The sequence below is a fragment of the Dermacentor andersoni genome, chromosome 4 (assembly GCF_023375885.2).
Source record: "Dermacentor andersoni chromosome 4, qqDerAnde1_hic_scaffold, whole genome shotgun sequence".
Classification (NCBI taxonomy): domain Eukaryota; kingdom Metazoa; phylum Arthropoda; class Arachnida; order Ixodida; family Ixodidae; genus Dermacentor; species Dermacentor andersoni.
In genome coordinates this window covers 149,141,757-149,161,190 of record NC_092817.1, presented here as the reverse complement: position 1 = coordinate 149,161,190, position 19,434 = coordinate 149,141,757, and the positions used below count along the sequence as shown (strand labels likewise).

Below are 19,434 nucleotides of genomic sequence, written 5' to 3'. Positions count from 1 at the left end.
CGTGGGCCGATTCCAAAGCTAATGCAATGCCGGGCCGACCCGCGGCGGAGGTGAAGCAGGCGTTAAGCACTCCCCATACGTGAGCCGATCCCGTAGATAGTGCAATACCGGCCCTACCCGCGGCGGAGGTGAAGCAGGCGTTAAGCACTCCCCATACGTGGGCCGATTCCGAAGATAATGCAATGCCGGGCCGACCCGCGGCGGAGGTGAAGCAGGCGTTAAGCACTCCCCATATGCGGGCCGATCCCGAAGATGATGCAATACCGGCCCTACCCGCGGCGGCGGTGAAGCAGGCGTTAAGCACTCCCCATACGTGGGCCGATTCCGAAGATAATGCAATGCCGGGCCGACCCGCGGCGGAGGTGAAGCAGGCGTTAAGCACTCCCCATACGTGAGCCGATCCCGAAGATAGTGCAATACCGGCCCTACCCGCGGCGGAGGTGAAGCAGGCGTTAAGCACTCCCCATACGTGGGCCGATTCCGAAGATAATGCAATGCCGGGCCGACCCGCGGCGGAGGTGAAGCAGGCGTTAAGCACTCCCCATACGTGGGCCGATTCCGAAGATAATGCAATACCGGCCCTACCTGCGGCGGAGGTGAAGCAGGAGTTAAGCACTCCCCATACGTGGGCCGATTCCGAAGATAATGCAATGCCGGGCCGACCCGCGGCGGAGGTGAAGCAGGCGTTAAGCACTCCCCATATGCGGGCCGATCCCGAAGATGATGCAATACCGGCCCTACCCGCGGCGGAGGTGAAGCAGGCGTTAAGCACTCCCCATACGTGGGCCGATTCCGAAGATAATGCAATGCCGGGCCGACCCGCGGCGGAGGTGAAGCAGGCGTTAAGCACTCCCCATACGTGGGCCGATTCCGAAGATAATGCAATACCGGCCCTACCTGCGGCGGAGGTGAAGCAGGAGTTAAGCACTCCCCATACGTGGGCCGATTCCGAAGATAATGCAATGCCGGGCCGACCCGCGGCGGAGGTGAAGCAGGCGTTAAGCACTCCCCATATGCGGGCCGATCCCGAAGATGATGCAATACCGGCCCTACCCGCGGCGGAGGTGAAGCAGGCGTTAAGCACTCCCCATACGTGGGCCGATTCCGAAGATAATGCAATGCCGGGCCGACCCGCGGCGGAGGTGAAGCAGGCGTTAAGCACTCCCCATATGCGGGCCGATCCCGAAGATAATGCAATACCGGCCCTACCCGCGGCGGAGGTAAAGCAGGCGTTAAGCACTCCCCATACACGGGCCGATTCCGAAGATAATGCAATGCCGGGCCGACCCGCGGCAGTGAAGCAGGCGTTAAGCACTCCCCATACGTGGGCCAGGTGCGGTTCGCCATTAAGGGGGCCCACATACACAGCTTCGCTGGTCATCCTTCTTCACAGAGTGGAAGGGCACTGAGATGTTTTTTTTTTATTGCAATACAGGCAATACAGCGCGCGATGCACGGCGTTGGCCAGACAGCTTGCCGGCGAGACTAGGAAGCGCGGGAGAGCCCGTAGGAACTTAGGGTGACCGGCACACGGCAGGCATGGCTTTGGTTACAGAATAAAGGTATCCCGCGGTTGAACATGACTAAACCAAGTTTGTCGAGCAATAGCATGGTTTTGCTTGATTTTGGAAAGGACACAGACGCTGCTCAGCGCATTCGGAAAGCGTGGAAAGCACAGCGCATACGAAGCTATCAGCACTCGACGCACTTTGTGCACATCGCAGGTCGCTTTCAAGGTATGGGCGCCCACGTGGCGTACGGAGAAGCCGCCGGTAGTGGCAGGCTAAATCCCAGTTTGACCTTAGCTGAGCTTGAAGGTCAGATTTACAGAACCAGGAGTTTTCTGGGTTTGTACCTGGAGTAGTAGAGCTACCGCTCTATAATGTTCGAGGACACTTAAAAGATACCTGACTGCTTCACACGCTTCGCGGAAAATGCAGCTTATGTAACCCGTAACGTTTTGCGGGAAACGCTGGCGGCGAACGCTATGCACGAAGGCGAGCTTTCTGGTAGAAACGCGGCCTGTTGCGTGGACCGATCCCGGAGGTAGTGCGCAGCCGTGCCAAAAAAATCACTTTCGGTTTTCTGTTATTGTTTGGCACTTTTAATATTTCAGATTTAACATGAAAGGCGTGCGCTGTCGATGTTTTGTTTCATGACATTTGTTTGTGGGCTGTCATTCTCAAAATTCCAAGGAATAACTGAGAATGTAAGACACGGTGTACGAGCAACTTTAGTGATATAATGATGTGGCAATATAACCCGCACATACCGCATGTGATATAGCAAGGCGTGTCATATACATATACCTAAATTTTCGCACCCGGAGACGCCGGCGCCGGACCCCGACAAGCGATTTTCTGCGACGCGGAGCCCTTAACGCTATCGCGTTTAAAAGAATACGCCTTCATTTTCTTCGTCGGCGCGTACTGTTTTCATAAAACTTCCCCGCTCAACCGCCACCAGAAAGGTGGTTGCCAAGCATAATATTCTTAGCACACTAAACCTTTATGTGGGTGCCCGAAGAAGTAGTTGACTTCGTCCTTTCACACTAGCTGACCGACTCGGATACGCACCTTTCGTTCATATCCCGGTTTGATCACGGATGCCTACTTTGTCGTTGTGCGCTCAACGGAAACAAAATCTTAGGAACACACACGCGACAAGAACTGATGCCGTCAAGTACTTTCGCGGCTGAAGATGCACTTTACGTTCGCTTCCGAAAGTTATTTTTGCAGCCGAATACAGCACAGTGGTATATATATATATATATATATATATATATATATATATACTGCAGATCTGGCGTTAACGCTGAACACGCCTGTCTGAGAGGAATGGCAGCTCGTATGCGTTACATTTCTATCGGCCTTCAACTTCACTGTTTCTGCATTTCCCCTGCCTGTTGATCACAACGAGCACTGCTGCGCGAATGTTCACGTTACCGTTTGATTGCACGTTTTAACGGTCGCAAGCAATACCGCATTTCAGAAAACCTTGTTCTCAAAAACCTCCGCCCCCTTACCTTCCTCTTCTTTTTTCTTCTTATTTTTTTTTTTCCCAGGCGTTGTCCGGCTGAATGACGACATACACTTCATGTCGGGGCAGACGCCTTCAGCCTATCTCCTTGTATGCTGGCGATACTTCTGCCCCGTGGCTCTTTTGGTGAGAATTAACGCGGACGGAGTACTGGCGACTCCGGGCGCTTTCACTACGAAATTCCTCGTTTCATCCGTGCTACGAAGATTGATAGTCTGCGTCAGAAGTTTGTACGAACCATAGAAACTTAGAAAGGCGTTGAACTTGCGAGCACTTTGTCAGAGTGCAGCCAGTAAAAGCGTACGCGATGTTCCGCATACGTGGCGCGCCGCACCGCCTGACGAAAGCGTGACGTCGTAGTCACGTGCGTGCTGGCTGCGCTCCCCCTTGCAGCAGGCAAAAGTATCTCTTCGTCGTGTACGAATACACCCATTATCTACCAAAATAGACCTGACGGGTGTCAGACTATGTTATTCTGAACACTGCCCAATTGCGCCATGTTTGCGTTTTGAGTCAATCAGTAATGTTCTATCGGCCCTGTGAGCCAATCAAAGCGGCCAAGATGGCCTGAATTCTACAATATGGCTGAATTTGGCAATGTCCAGAACAAAATGCGCCGGCGTCATCACTCGCAGACCATCTGTCTCGGCTCGGTCAACGCCCAGGGGCAGCACCTGCTGGACTACTCTTACCCGGCCTGGACCGGCGTCATCCAGCTGGCCATCATCCTCTGCTGCATAGTGGCCGTCATCACGCAGGTCATGCGCACGTTTGCCGAGAACCGCAACGTGAGTGATGCGAACCCAGCGGCATGTCTCTTTTATACAGGCCACTTCACCAAAAAAAATGAGTCACTTTAGCGTACGCCAAAGAGGGTACATTCATTTAATCACTTGACATTCTCATTCGAATGCGTTGTTACTTCTCATTACTTGTTTTCTCCCACCAAAGGCCGCGGGTTAGAGTAGCTTAATTGACACTACCTTAATTTACTAGGTCGTGGCTTCGACTCCCATCAAAGGTCGAGGGTGCGACTCTTACCAAAGGTCGTGGGTTCAACTGCCTCCACTCGATAATTAACAGTACCCTAATTAACTTCGCCTTAACACCAAACGCCGTGCGTTCGACATCCGCATAAGCTCGAGGGTTCGACTCCCACCGAAGGTCGCGGGTTTGAGTGCCTGACTTAACGCTATCTTAATTAACCTTGCCTTTTTGGCATGATGAGCTGCATCGGAGCCAGCTGTGGAAGATGACGACAAACGTACGAGCAGTGGCGCGAGCGCGGTTGTGCGCGAGGCGAGCTCGGATGACGTTCTGTACCGCAAGCCACGTTTTTCAGACCATCGGAAGTATGAGCCACATAAGAGGAAGCTTTAGCTCGGGCCCAACTCCGACGCGGCCTATTCAAATACATGTAAAACGCAAAAACGTTTTTATGAGATAACCCCTGGACCGATTTTGATGAAATTTGTTGCATTTGAAAGAGAATGTTAAATTCTAGTGACTGTTGGAAGCGGAATTTCGATTTAGGGCTTGAAATTTTCTTAAAACGATTTTCAAATATTTGACCGTTTGAAAAAAATAGAAGCACGAAGTTTACAAATTCATAGCTCTGCATCAAGAACTGATATCGCGGTTCTGTAAACGGCATCCATTAGATCATTCAAAGCGGACATATTCAATGTCATTTTACATCTTGCGTGAATTTGTTACGTTGGTTACAACGGTTTTGCAAAAGTTGTATTTCCCTGCGATTAAATTTTTTTATATTCATGTGTAACATATCAATTTCTTTCGCTTGAGATGTGCTATTTGACGCAACTCACAGAATTGTATTATAATTTTTGGTTGTTGAGTTACAGAGTTGTAAACTTGATAGTGTCGTTTCTCGAAAATTTTCGATTTTCGCCAATTTTTAATAAAAAATTGACAACCTAACTCAATAATTCGAACCCAACAGTCACTAGATTTTAAGTTTTTCTTTTAAATGCAACAAATCTCGTCAAATTTGGTGCAGTGGTTGCTAAGAAAAACGAATTCTCTTTTTACATGTATTTAGATAGGAGCACCCGAGCTAAAGCTTCCTCTTAAGGCTTTCGCCTTAATTCATAAGCCTATTTTATGTCCACTGCAGGACGAAGGCCTCTCCCATCGCTTACCAATTATACTCCTGTTTTGGACCAGCTGACACCATCCGATGCCTGCAGATTGATTAATTTCATCACAGCACCTCATTCTCTGCCGTCCTCTACTGTGCTTCCCTTCCCTTGGCACCTGTCCTGTAACTATAACAGACCACCGGTTACCCTCCCTATGCATTACATGGCCTGCCCAACTCAATTTCGCTTTAGTATGCACTATAATATCGGCTACCTCGTTTTCTCTGTATCCACACCGCCGTCTCCATGTAGCTTAATGCCACGCCTAACATGTTTTGTTTAATCACTTGTTGCACAGTCTTCAACTTCTTAAGCTCCTTTGTTAGCCGCCAAGTTACTGCCTCATGTTAGTGTAGGCAGAATGAATTAATTGTGCCCTTTCCTCTTCAATGTGGGAACGCGCCCGGTTGCCCATCATGACTTGGTAACGGCTGCCGTAAGCGCTGGCCCATTTTAGAGCGCAGCTCATAGGCGCACATTCGTGCGTTGAGTGTCGGCATGCCTCAGCGTCCCTCGTAAACGAGCGAACGAGCAAAGAGAAAGATGAAAGGGCGAATGCGGAGCGGAGCGGGGGATGAAGAGCGGCAACAGCGAAGAGGAAAGCGGAGTATATAAGGCTACAGTGAAAGCGCGAGGCGGCAGGCGGAGGACGAGAATGTGGCTAACGAATGAGGAGGAAAGCAGGGTGCCACACGAGACTACAAGATGGCGCCATGGTATTAGTGCGCAACTCTGCGGTAGCCCGTTTCTGTGTGTGTGTGTGTGTGTGTTGTCGATAAAGTTATCTGTTGATAGTCACCGCTTGTCAGTGTGTCTTTCTTGTGTAGTTCGTGCCGTTTCGCGCTGTCAATAGTTTCATGCCTGGGTCGCCGTCTCGCCGTCCCTCGGCGTAACCGCGAGGAACGCGCTTGTGCCACTGTTCGCGCGTTCGTCGTCGCCTTCTTCCACAGCTGCTGTGGCGGAGTGAGATGCACCTGTGCTCTGAATGGCTGCGATTATTATGCATGTGCTTTCTCTATCTGTCTATCTATGTATCTATCTATCTATCTATCTATCTATTGATACGTGCGCTTGTTTATCTTTCTGTGGTGACCGCCTTTCGCCGCCCAGCAAATGTTAACCTCTATCGCTCGGCGCCGGACCACTCCTGTATGTATCATCACATTCTCGATTCTTGTAGCCGATTCTATCTGTTGTTCGTGTTGTCGCCGAAGCCTTTGTAACAAAATCAGATTGTAATCAGGGCTCGAGGCCGTCATCCAGGTAGAGAGGCCTAGGTCTCCTAAATCTTCTGTACTAAAATGAAGTTTATTCCTCCTCCTCCTCGTTCGCGCACAAGCGATCACACTGGAACCTTCTACGAGTCAAGCATAGATAGCCGACGCGCCTCATACAGTTTCATACAGTAATTGCTAGAGTGAACCCTGGCGCTAGTGTCTACGGGAGCTGCAGTGGGAGCGGTTGAGCCGGCACGGGAATTATGGGAAGTACAGAGATTTGCGTAAACTTCGTCTTTCCGGCTTCAAATGGCTCAGCGACTTTGTAAAATCGTCATTTTCAACGACGTACTCTGTAATCAACAATCAAATAATCATTATTAAAATTGTCCGACGACAGGATTCGAGCACAGGACCTCTAGCACAGAAGGCCGATATTGATACCATTCCGCCACCGGCGCTTTCTTTTTCATTTGTTGCCATGCGCCACGGACGCATGCATCGACTAGCGGCATGGAACGCCCTCCCGAATTTCTTGCTGGCCAGTCCACCGCTGCTAGTAACGTTGGGCCAGCCAGCGTGTTGAGACGCTTGGTGTGTTTCAATTTGGCCACCTCGACAGGTTGAGCCGCTGCATTTAGCAGCCATTGCGCGTGTTGGCAGAATATTCTGCACTTAGAATAGTATAGATCGCCTTGAAATTTACAACAGTGAAGACATATAAAGCGTATAATAAAGAAAGCCACAAGAGCGTCTCAATCCACAAGCACGGAGATCAGACAAATCCATCTACTTTCCTTGATTCCCATGGTGGCTGAACGATCGCAGCACCAGGGTTCCCTCTAGTAGTTATTGTGTGAAACTGTATGACCCGTCTGACCGGCAGATCAAATTTCGACGATCGACGTCTGCACTCTCCGCTATCGTAGTGCTTTGAGTGTCATTTGGTTTTCCTGAGCACGAGTTCGCTCAATAAAGTTTCTCGACTCACAGTTTAGCTGCTAGGTTCTTCGCCGTCACTACAACGTGGCAGTCTGTCTGTCTGTCTGTCTGTCTGTCTGTCTGTCTGTCTGTCTTTTTATCTCCACCTCCTCCAGTGTAGGGTAGCAAACCGGATTTTTCGCTCTGGTTAACCTCCCCGCCTTCCTGCTTTCTTTCGTATATCTGTCTTTTCTAAGAGTGCGCTCACTAAACCGCGATAGCACCTGTTCTCTCAACTTTCACTAGCACGTGAGGAATCGAGTCCTCTATTGCTTCACCTCGCTTGTTTCCTTTTTTCTTTTTTTCCAGGATATATACGCAGCGATGGAGCCCGAGGACGGTTACGGTCCCTCGAACCCAGAAACCTATGCTCGCTACCAAGAGGCACTGCCGGGGCGCAACGCGCTCCGGTCGACAATCACCGACGGCAGAGGGGGCAAGAAGAGCTTGCCGCGCGCGTCGCTGTCCGTCAACCAGAACGGCGGCAGCTGGGCGGCGAGCGCTCCCAGCGTATCCCGCTGAGCCCCGGATACCCCGGATGCGCGGGCGCTTGGCCCTTCAATGCGCCCGTGCCAACATTTCTCACTAAGCCATGCCATATTCGGCAGTCATACGACTGCAGCTTGTAGAAAGGCCACCGCGTTGTCAAGCTGCGTCTGCGATGCGCCTGAGGCAAATATAGAGCCTCGTTAAGCCTGCTTCATGACCTTCGTTATTGATTCGAAAGCGTCAAATGGCTCGTTGAGTGAGTGAGCTGGCGTCTGCCATCTGTAGCAGCGGATGAGCAGAAAAAACACGAAAGCGATGATTTCACGGAGACGGCTAGCGAATCCCGTACGCGTGACGTAATGCTGCCTCCTAGCTTGTTTCGTTATTCTATATTTTCTACTATGACGCTGAGTATCGCGTTTTCAAATGTAGAGTTTCGTAGAACAGCTCAACGGCGGCAGTGTACGGGCAAAAAAAACAAATGTGCGACCTGTGAGGCGACATCTTTCCGCGAAATTCGTGAAAGTACAGATTAGGACACATTTTGTCAACGTAAACTGAGTTTCCCTATGAAGAAGCGCGTATGTCATATTTTACACTTAAAACTTCCCACGTACCTAACGTCCATCTTTTGTTTCACACTCTCATTGCCTTTCGTGAAAGGGTGCCGCGTATAAGCAATGTTGCTGCAATATACAGGGGCGTACCACATAGCCTGAGCCAAGAATTTAAAATGAAAGGCGCGTGGGAAGCGAATTGAACCGAACGCATACTATTCGCAATAGCCTATTGTAACACGGAGAATTCTTTGTTTTCCCCATAATTCACTAATTAAGTTTAATTACCCAACTTTTTTATTGGCTGAGGACCCCAAGTTTGATACGCATATTTGCAGAGCACTTTCAGAAACCATCGATCGGGTTGATTCCTTGACGGTACGTCTCACGTAGTGCTTTTTTCCGGGTTGCAAAGAAAGCCCGCGAAATATGAAAAAACGCCGCGTGACGGAGCGTTTGCGCAGTGGTATTGTTGCGCTGCTGTCAAGCGTGCGTTCTGTGAACAAGGCTGGCTGTATCGTGACTGGCGACGAGGAGGCAGCAGGGCGTTCTTTATCTCATCGGCAGCGTTCGGCCAGTAGCATGCATTTTCGCCGTCATCCGACGGCGAAACCACAGCTGATATCCCGGCTGATAACTCCAGCAGGCCTTTTGCGGGGAAAAGTACAATCGCAAGTCTAAAAACCTTATGAAATTGTCTATGGGGACTTAATGCGTCAACGACAAAGGGGATAACACTTCAGTGAACGAGGTTTGGGATTGTACTTTTCCCCACAAAAGGCCTGCTGGAGTTATCAGCCGAGAGGCAATAAGTCAGTCCTACCATTTCGCTCCGCTCATTCAAAACTCGTAAAACGCGCAGTAGTAACATCGTGTTTCAATAATTTGTGGATGAACTCATGTGACCACAAAGTGGAATCCAGTTTCAGAGATCAGGCCAAGCGCCTGGCAGATTCTGGTTACCCGATGCGTATGCTCACCTCTGTAGCTGAGGGCTTAAGCAGGAAGTGTAAAAACTCATTGAAGGGAAGCAGTGCCACTGCTGGGGCAAAGAAAGTTGCTGTGGTACCATACATTGATTGCATTTCACACAATCTCAGAAGAATAGCGGCAGAGTCGGGGGTTGGAGAGAGAGAGAGAGAGAGAAACAACTTTACTGGTCCATTATGAAATGAAACGCGTTAAGCGTCTGATGGGGTGGCTCCCTCTTCGCGGGCTCCATATACTTCCAGGGCCGCCTGGCCCCTGTGGATCAGTCGGAGCTGGTCTTCCAGGGCGGGGCTGGACAGCATGATCTCCCATCGCTCGTAAAGGGTGGAGATAGCAGGGGGGTTAATTATGCGTATAGATGGGGGGTGGTCTATGGAAAAATTGCACTCTTCTATGACGTGCCGAAGGGTGTCTTATGCATTGTAGTGAGGACATCTGTTCTTGTATCTCTCTGGGTATGTTTTGTTCTGGAGGCAGGGGTGGGGAAGGATCCTGCCTGGATTTGCCTGTATATTGTTTGTTCGGCTCTGATCAAGGAGTGGTGGGGGTGCGGGAATGTCTTCCTGCCGTCCCTGTAATATTTGACTATATCTCTGTAATTTGTGATGGGTTGCCATCCCCTTGCCTCCTCCTCGTTGGCCCGGGAGTTTAGCGCTCGGGCCTGTTGATGAGAATATTCATTGCCCTCAACTGAGGAGTGAGCCGGAACCCAAACTAATTCGATTGCTTGTTTAGGAGGCGTAACTTTACCAATGATTTTTAGTGCCGCAAGGGACACCCAGCCAGATATGTAGTTCTTGTATGCAGCTTGTGAGACCGTGACGATCTTGGTGACGTTAGGTTGCAGGAGTGCGAGAGCCATCGCTGCTGCTTCTGCTTCCTCCGAAGACTGAGTGTATATAGATTGATGCGCAGGTGACCAGCTTTTCTAGCCCGGTGACCACGACTGTTGCCCTTGTGGAGCGCTTGGATAGAGAGGCGTCTGTATATAGAAGTGTCGTCTTCCTCCAGGGTCCTGGAGATGGCTCTTGCCCGGGCGTTGCGTCGTCCGGCATGCCTTGTGGGGTTCATGTTGCGTGGTAGTGGTTTGCATTCCAGCTTCTCACTCAACTTTTCGGGTAATTGGTCGTGGCGGGTGTAGTGCGATTCTTGGCATCCTAGCTTGCGGAGGACGCTTCTGCCCGCCTTGGTCTGGCTAAGGCGTACCCTTTGATTGGATAGGTGGGTTTCTACGAGCTCGGCTACTGTGTTGTGGACTCCCATTTGAAGGAATTTTGTCGTGGATGAATTTATGGGAATACCCAGGGCCTGCTTCGTGGCTTTCCTGATTATTGTGTCAAGTTGCAAGACGTCCTTCTTGAGGAGCTGCAGGTTGGAGCTGCAGGGGGTTGGACGTGGTTTTCTCTACCCCTGAGCGTCTACAGAAGCTATGCAAACAAGGTTAATTCAGAGAATAACAAAAGGCACGCATGTTCTTTTCAACATCGCAAACAATTTGTAACCTGCACTCATAACGTTGTCTACGCCATTCCGCTTTCATGCCGAAGAACGTATGTTGGTCAAACCGGCAGATGCATCAATGAGAGACTAAAAGAGCATAGATATAACATCACTAGGGTAATCTCGGGTCATTTGGTTATTCATTGCCGAGATTGTTCCTGCAAACCCATGTTTGAAAGTACTTCCATATTGTATAGGGCTCATAGCAGAAATTACGAGGGAGATTGTGGAGGCCTATGAAATTGCAAAATTAGAGGAAAGGTGCGTGAGCAAGCCATCATTGTGTCGCTATCTGAAAAGTAGATACAATTCCTCGGTTTATCGTTGTAATTAACCATTGCAGTATATGTGTGCAGTAACCATGCCTTGCACACGTGTGCAGTTCATTGACATTCACCACTTAATTTTTTTTTGCTGTCACATTTGTTTCCTCTCGTACGTGTGATGACGTAACGTCAAGTGCATGCCGTGCCACTTCGTCATCACGTGCACTGATATCAGCAACGGATAAGCAACCGCTGCCTATAAGAAGCGCGTCAAAAGAATAAACGCGGATTCCTTGTTCTGCACCGGCCACTGTTGTTTCTGGAGTACGACTTCTCGGTTGTCTCACGCTACTACGGTATATATTTATCGATACGTGCGAAAATAAAATCTATAGTTGAAAGTAGTGCGGTCTCTGTGTATCTGTTTCTTTTCTTCGTCCTCGTACAGTCGGGCTCGCACACTCTTATCATGGATTCAAACTAACTAGCCCGCCAACGTGTTTTAAACAAGAGCAGGCTCGTGCAGCCGAGCGCAAGCAGCAACTCCGTACCGAGGATCCGGTAGCCTACCAAGCCGTCGTTTATTGAACCGTCGGGATTAACCCAGTGATAAACACCGAGGCTGCACCTTTCAGCTTTGCTGGTTAACCATCTGTACGGAGTGTTTGGGCGGCGTTTTTTCTTTATTTCTTCATACGGTATGCCTCAATGGTCCGCGGTGCATGCCTACTATTAATACGGTACGAAATATTAGTCTCTTTTCTCAAAACCCTGCCCTCACAGTGTGTAGGCAGAAACGCAAAGGAGGGTTTTTTGCTGAGCGACCTTTGATGCACGCTTAATCTAGTATTAACGCAACGCTTCTTTTGACCAAGTGATCTTCGCCTCTCTGAATACCTAGCTCATTGACCAATTCAATGAAGGGATTTTTTTTAAAGTACGTTAGCCAATAACGTTAGCCAAGCTCTTCAACGAAAAGAAGAATAGAAATGCAGCAGATCCAACGTTTTGAAATGTACATACAACAAAGCTTTCTGTGATTGCGCGAGTAGAAACATGAATGCACACACGCACACACACACAAGCGCGGGCATAAGCAAAATAGACCGAGCCTTTTTTAAGAGAAGTTGCCGACTTCTAACGACTACGACGGCCGCCTTGAACGCATCATTAGACAGTTTTAGTCGGACGTCCGCAACAGCTCTGTGTACGCAGGCAACCGACGGAGGCGACAGTGCGCATGCGCAGTACGTACGAGAATGCACGATCTCTTGCGTGCACCGCAGCTTTTCAAAACGCTGCGTAGGGTCTGCTGCGGGCTGTGCTGCCTTTGCGGGAGGTTCTCGCGTGTCCACGAGGGCGCACACAGCTCCGACCATGGAGGACGGACCATGGAGGAAGTTCCTCCATGGCTCCGACCGAAGATATGACTCCGGCTTGTGGTTTGACTTTTTAGGAGCTAGCATATGGCGGCGCTCAGTAGCACACTACCGGCTCCTGCGCGTGCAAGACATCAATTCCCTTCTCAACTTTTGCGTCGAGCCAACTATTGCCGTTTCATGCACGCGCGCTTTGCTATACGCACGCACGAACTCGCGCGCTGCGTACGTGGGTGGTTGCGGACGCATTGTTTCAGAGGCAGTGTGCGCGTACGTACGTAGCGCAATTCGAATCCATTCTATCTGCAAGAAGTGTTTACGTCCTCATTACCGTGCATCCGCGGATGCGCGAAAGCGAGCTTTCTGGGTCGTCTTTTTCTTTCCTCGCACGACCGGCGCCGCCGTTGGTAAATGGCTGGATGGTTGTTATGAGCGTCCCCTTTGGAACTGGGCGCGCTGGGTTGCGCCACCAAGCTCTTGCTATTATACTGCCTAATTTTCTGACCCCCTATTGCGAGCTTTGCTTTTGTACGTCTCCGTTTTTTGTCGTTTCCCTACTTATACCAATCTTCCGATCGCCTCTTACCGATCTCTATTGCGGACATGTTAACTTTTCCCCTGCTCTCGCTGAACCCAAGGGCTTCAAGGAGGCCAGTGGTGCCTAAAGCGACCGCTGGGCAAATGTCTTCACATTCTAATAAAACATGCTCCATCGTTTCCCTAGGTTTACCGCAGCAAGCACATGCTTCTTTTTCATTCTTATATCTCGCTTTATAGGTGCGTGTTCTAAGGCATCCTGATCTCGCTTCGAAAAGTAATGAGCTTCCCTTTGAGTTATAATAAATTGTTTCTTTCCTGATTTCATTTTTTCCGCTTAAGTAGTTACTCATGGCAGGTTTCTTCTCCATTGCCGCCACCCGCGACATTATTTCAGCCTCTGTGACTTTCCGCTTGACGTTTGCTCACCCTACAAGTCGGATACTTGCTGGTAAGCTTCCTAGTTCTTTTCCTCCACTGTGAATAAATGTTTTTTTCTGTACAAATACCTCAACACTCTCCCAGTCCATTTACTTTCTTCCATATTCCTCAGTCATTCTTCATAATCCATTTTACTGTGAGCTTCCCTCACTTTAAAACATTCCCAGCCCATATATCACCCTGCACAGCTTCATTTGTAGTCTTCCCGTGAGCGCTCAATGCGAGGCGTCCCATTGACCTTTGGTTGCCATCGAGTCCTGATTGTACCCCCGATTTCAAGCAAACAACCGCATTTCCAAAAGTAAGTCCTGGAACCATTACACCTTTCCACATACCCCAGAGCACCTTGTACCTATTGTACCTATTGTACCTATTGTAAAGCGCTCTGCGTTGCCGCGGAGGTGACCACCATCTGGTGGTGTTGCAAGGAACCCAGCGGTACGCTTGCTCCCATGTGATTGGTTGGCCTATTCGGCAAAAAAAAAAAACAGCCAAAGAAAAAACAGCCGCAGCTCCCACAGTCATGAAAACCCGACGATGTTCGCAAAGCTTCGCTTTTTAAAAACCATGGTGCAAGAAGCTTTAGCTCGGGTGCTCCTATCTAAATACATGTAAAAAGAGAATTCGTTTTTCTCAGCAACCTCTGCACCGAATTTGACGAGATTTGTTGCATTTAAAAGAAAAACTTAAAATCTAGTGACTGTTGGTTTCGAATTATTGAGTTAGGTCGTCAATTTTTTATTGAAAATTGGCAAAAATCGAAACCTTTCAAAAACAAAACTATCAAGTTTACAACTCTGTAACTCAACAACGAAAAATGATAATACGATTCTGTGAGTTGCATCAAATAGCCCATCTCAAGCGGAAAAAATTGATGTGTTACGCATGAATATAAAAAGATTTAATAATAGGGAAATACGACTTTTGCAAAACCCTTGTAAACAACGTAACAAATTCACGTAAGATGTAAAATGACATACTGAATTTGTCCGCTTTGAATGATCTAATGGATGCCGTTTACAGAACCGCGATATCAATTCTTGATGCAGAGCTATGAATTTGTAAACTTCGTGCTTCTATTTTTTTCAAACGGTCAAGTATTTGAAAATTGTTTTAAGCAAATTCAAGCCCTAAATCGAAATTCTGCTTGCAACAGTCACTAGAATTTAACTTTTTCTTTCAAATGCAACAAATTTCATTAAAATCGGTCCAGGGGTTATCTCATAAAAAGGTTTTTGCGTTTTACATGTCTTTGAATAGGCCGCGTAGGAGTTGGGCCCGAGCTAAAGCTTCCTCTTAAGACCTATATTGTTTGGTCTTCAGAACTCTGACGACCGAGCACGGTAGGTTGTGCAATTGCATCTTGCACCGTGTTTTATAAATATCTTGTTTTATTTCTCAAACAGCTTAAGGCTGTCGAATTTCATCATGTAATCACCACTTGTCCTATATATGTTGGTGAAAACGATCTTCAGGAATGTCAACAGTTGCGCGAGTTGGTGACCAATCATTATGGCAGTGGTTGTCCTGTGCGGTCTTTCTGCTTTTTTAATGCGCAAGCATTCTTTGGCGAGCTCCCCACCCCAGATGCATGAAAGGTGTAATGCCTTGCATCTGCACAAAAATGTGTAATTTGCAAAATTAATACATTTACTTGTTATGCTAGTGTAAATGTAGATGATAGGTAGCTTTTAAGCAATGAGGAAAAATATAAAGCAAAAAATAAAGAATACCCATAGAGATCGATACATACGGCTCCTTAGAATATGCACGGGGGAAATTATAGCGAGGATGGGCCAACTTGAAATGTGGGGGTGGGTCAACATGACTTTGGGTGGGTGTGGGCCAACTTAAATTTGGGGGTGGCCCAACTTGAAATGAACATCGTACAACTGAAATTTGGGGGCAGGCTAACTTGAGATTTCGGGGTGGCCCAACGCTTCCGAGCGTCCTTCGAGTTATGAACGTCTCGCAGGTAAGCATGTGCATTGAAACGTTTGGTGCGTTTCATTAGGCCTCAGCAAGGTGCAGTCAGAATGCAGGCAAGAACTTACGTGGGCAAGGAACGTGTGCATAACACAGGCATGCGAGAGCGACAGCGGGGGTGACATGGCATCGCGGCGATGCGCTCTCCCCTCACGCAACACCCCATTCGGTACTATGGCAGCTGGTGTTTCCTTTCGACTGCTGTGTTCCGTCGAGGCGTGCTCGTGTCCGACGTTCCAGAGAAAATCTGGCAGTTGCCTCTTAAAGCCTAAGCATTCTTTGCCACCGGAAATGCCATGGGTATACACGTGCATAATCTAAGAAAAGCAAGTAAGCAAAACTAAGCAACAACGAAGTCACAGCCAACCCAAACAAAGCTTGCACATTAGTAGACAATTCTCATAATTTCTCTAGTTTTGTGTCGTGTTCTTGTTTTGTGTTTCATGTGGTAAAAAGAAAATTACACTGTCGAATGTACAGAGCCATTACAATACCATTACAGGACTGCCTTGCATTTTTTTCTATTGGCATGTGTTACTTCTGACATTGTCTGTCCATTTTATTTTTGGCCTTCTTCAACATAAGGGTTACACTGGCACACATTCCCTGGCAGAAGCAAAGAAAAGTAGAGATTTCATATTTTGAGAAACTGGGGGGGGGGGGGCACCTTTTTGGTGATATGTATACCAAAAGTTTGAACTTCATAAATTAATTATGTGCTTTCAATATATTTGCTAAATACCTGCTTTCTCTCATATTTTATGTGTTATACAATTCATTTAGTTACTTCTTCTGGATTCCTTGGTAAACTATGCGAGGCACGGCATTTATTTTTCGTTGAAATAAGAATTGTGTTTTGAGTGAATCTATGTGGTTTCATTCCAGCCTTTGTGGAAAGTTACTTTTTCAATCGTTCCAAGATGTTATACTGCCGTTATTCCAAACGTTTGGCACACTCCTAGAACAACTGCATGAGGCACGAACTTCAATTTCCGTAAAACTATGGATAATCTTTAGTGTAATGGCTCTGTGAAACTTTCACATACTTGCTTAAATGTAACATTGTAAATAATTACTGAACACTCGTTTTTTTTCCCCTATTTTTGTTCATCATATGAGGCTCGCAGTTTGTTTCTCCACTGACTTCGGTGAACTAAACAAGGTGCTTTGTTTATATTTAGGAAACATTAGAGGCATGTTATGTGTAATGTGTAAGCAACGTTCGAAGTAGGTGGGTTAAATGCACCTTTCCACAATAGATTACGCATGCAAATGAACCGGAGCGCTATTAGCGTGTTTTAGGAGCTGTGTAATACTTATACCGTTGCCCAGGCACAACTACAACCGAGGTCAAATATTGCGAACATAGGAGGAACGCCACGCCAAGTTCATGTGTGATGTCGACTGTGTGTTGATCAAATACAGCTGTTCAAAAAAAAATTTATATTTAAGAAATCTTAAGCAAGTGTTTGAAAGTGTCAAGCTGCCATTATGTGCTACATTTCCCAAATTTTCAAGAGAACTCTGCATTTCCCAAGCTATTTGTTTAGAAGGAATGGGTGCAGCTTAAGTGTGATGTGGTGCAAATATTTAACATTTCTGGCTTACTAGAAGCATTACGAACAATTATTGAACCCTAGTTTTGGAAGAGGGGGGAAGGGGAGGGGGCTTATTGCGTGATAAGTATATTAGGTTCACCTGGTATACTCACTGAACTAAACGAGGCAGCTTCTTTGTTTGGTGACAGTAAGGATGAGGTAATGGATGACGTGTCGGCAAAGTGGGTGGGTGATTGAGGCTGTCATAATAAATTATGTATGTGTGTGCTTTAGAGCATTATGAGTGTGCTTAACGAATAATGAATGAGGCAGAATTTAAACCATTTGTCCTGGCAGAACTACAAAGGCCACCAAGTTCAAGTTTAGCGAAAATAGGTGAAACACTATGAAAATGCCAGTGTTAAGTTCAGTGAGCTGGATCAAACACAGTTCAAGCAAAAAAAATTTTCTTAGTCAGTTTTTAGAACATGATATCGCCGCTACCAGCTATGTCTTCCCATTGTCCCAACTTAGCTGTAGGTTACAACATGTTTATATTTCATGTAAATGTGAGGGTTGGTCATGGTAAGTGCCATGTCTGACAAAATTTTTACATTCCTGGTTCAGTTATAAGCGTTGCAAATAATTATTGGGCCCTTGTTTCTTTCCACTATTCTCATGCATCCCAAGACGTTCTTAGTTGAGTTCTACGCGGTCCTCGGCAAACTAATCAAGACACCTTGGTTATATTTGGCGAAAATAAGAGGCAGGTTATGGGTAACGTGTAGCCTAAGTTCCAAATGAGAGGACAAATTACGACATTTTCAGTAAATTACGCATGCAAGCGATCCAGTGCTTTATAAATGTGTTTTACAAACAAAGCAGAATTTATCTCGCTGCTGTGTGTGAACTGCGAACAAGAGATATCAAATCTAGCAAAACTAGGGGTGGGGGGGATGCTATGCTATCAGCTATGGTAAATATTCTGGCAAAGTAAAATGTGTGTTGATGAATTATTGGCTTTCAAATATTCCTAACAATAAGTGCTCGAAAGCGTCAAATGCATGCAAGGTTTAAAATGGAGCCATCATATATATGAGCGTAGTTACAAAAAACTAAAACTGTTATTTGAACTGCCCGAAACAAACAGCTTCGCTGGAAATTAGTTTGCAATTCTGTGAGGTCACAAACATCTGCTGACATTCCTTTTTTTTTTCTCCTTTTTCTTTGCGAATATTGTAAGTCTTTTATGTTGACTGTACTGTGTTGTGTACACGGTGGTTGTGTATAACCTCGACAATACTGTTAGCTTGACTAGTGATAAATTTCTGCTGTTGCACTTATACACAAATTATATTAGTCGAATTATTAAAACTGTAGCAAATTTATTTTGTTATATATGCTTGCTGCTACTGTGCGGGGTTAGGGACTTCTGTCAGGCACTAACTGCCTTTTGTCATTGTATCATACTGAGATTTCATATAACATCATAGAATATATTTAAATATTGCTGCTTCACTATGGTTCACCATGTGTCATTGGTAATCACGTATATGGCTGCTAATCATAAATTTAACTGACAGACGCATTAACAGGCCCTAGTAATTGTCAATATACACAGGGTGTTTCAGCGAACACTTTCAAAAATATTTCAAAGTTGCCTGTGGCAGATATCACGATTCTAGTTCACGAGCTGGTCTACTCGAAGCGGCATACAATACTTGCAAAAAAAATTGAGATGCAAAATCGACTAATTAATCAAAATTCACTCATTCGGTTTTAAGCTAATTACATGATGACCCATATTGCAATTTACAAATTCTAGCCGTGGAGTTCGCAAAGCGGATCCACTTGGAACGAATTTTCAATATGACACCAGTTTCGAGATTGAAATTCCCTAACTTTGCGAAGAAATGCATTGGCGTTCCAGTTAATTTGTTAAATGCACTAAAGCACACAAGTAACTAAACTGTCCACACCAGCCAATACATCGCGAAATAAAAACACGTATAGAGCTGCGCTTAAATGTTGCATTAGGGAGTAGTATTGTAATCGTCGGTGAATTTTTTTCAATGGCCAGTTGTACAAAAATTTAACAAAGGGGCACAGTTGCATAGCGACATTTGAATGTCTGTGGCTCAAAACTCTTCAATAGTGGCAGCAGTGAAACTTGCTTCTCTGGGAGTCTTTGGTTCGATAAACTTCTTTTGCGGTATAGCATTGCCTGTACAAGGTCACCCGGCTCAATTTACAAGGTTGCCCAGCGGTAATGCTGCTCAGTGGCACCAGTTCTTACACTGTTATGTCATCTGACATGAAAAGGCATGCCATCTGAGATGTGATGGCAGCTGT

The 19,434-nt window shown here is 46.8% G+C and overlaps 1 protein-coding gene across 2 annotated transcripts in view; it reads left to right on the top strand.

The window, feature by feature from the left end:
- Positions 1–8,516, top strand: part of LOC126537905 (sodium-dependent noradrenaline transporter-like) — a 69,383-nt gene extending 60,867 nt beyond the window's left edge. The window contains exons 12-14 of one of the 2 annotated variants that reach the window (XM_050185009.3): positions 3,065–3,165; positions 3,675–3,827; positions 7,709–8,004. In XM_050185009.3, the coding sequence (XP_050040966.1) occupies positions 3,065–3,165; positions 3,675–3,827; positions 7,709–7,921 (467 nt within the window). In that variant the 3' untranslated portion in view covers positions 7,922–8,004. Of the gene's footprint in view, positions 1–3,064; positions 3,166–3,674; positions 3,828–7,708 lie in introns of both variants that reach the window. The other variant, XM_050185008.3, reaches the window with a different exon arrangement.
- The last annotated feature ends 10,918 nt before the right edge of the window (positions 8,517–19,434 follow it).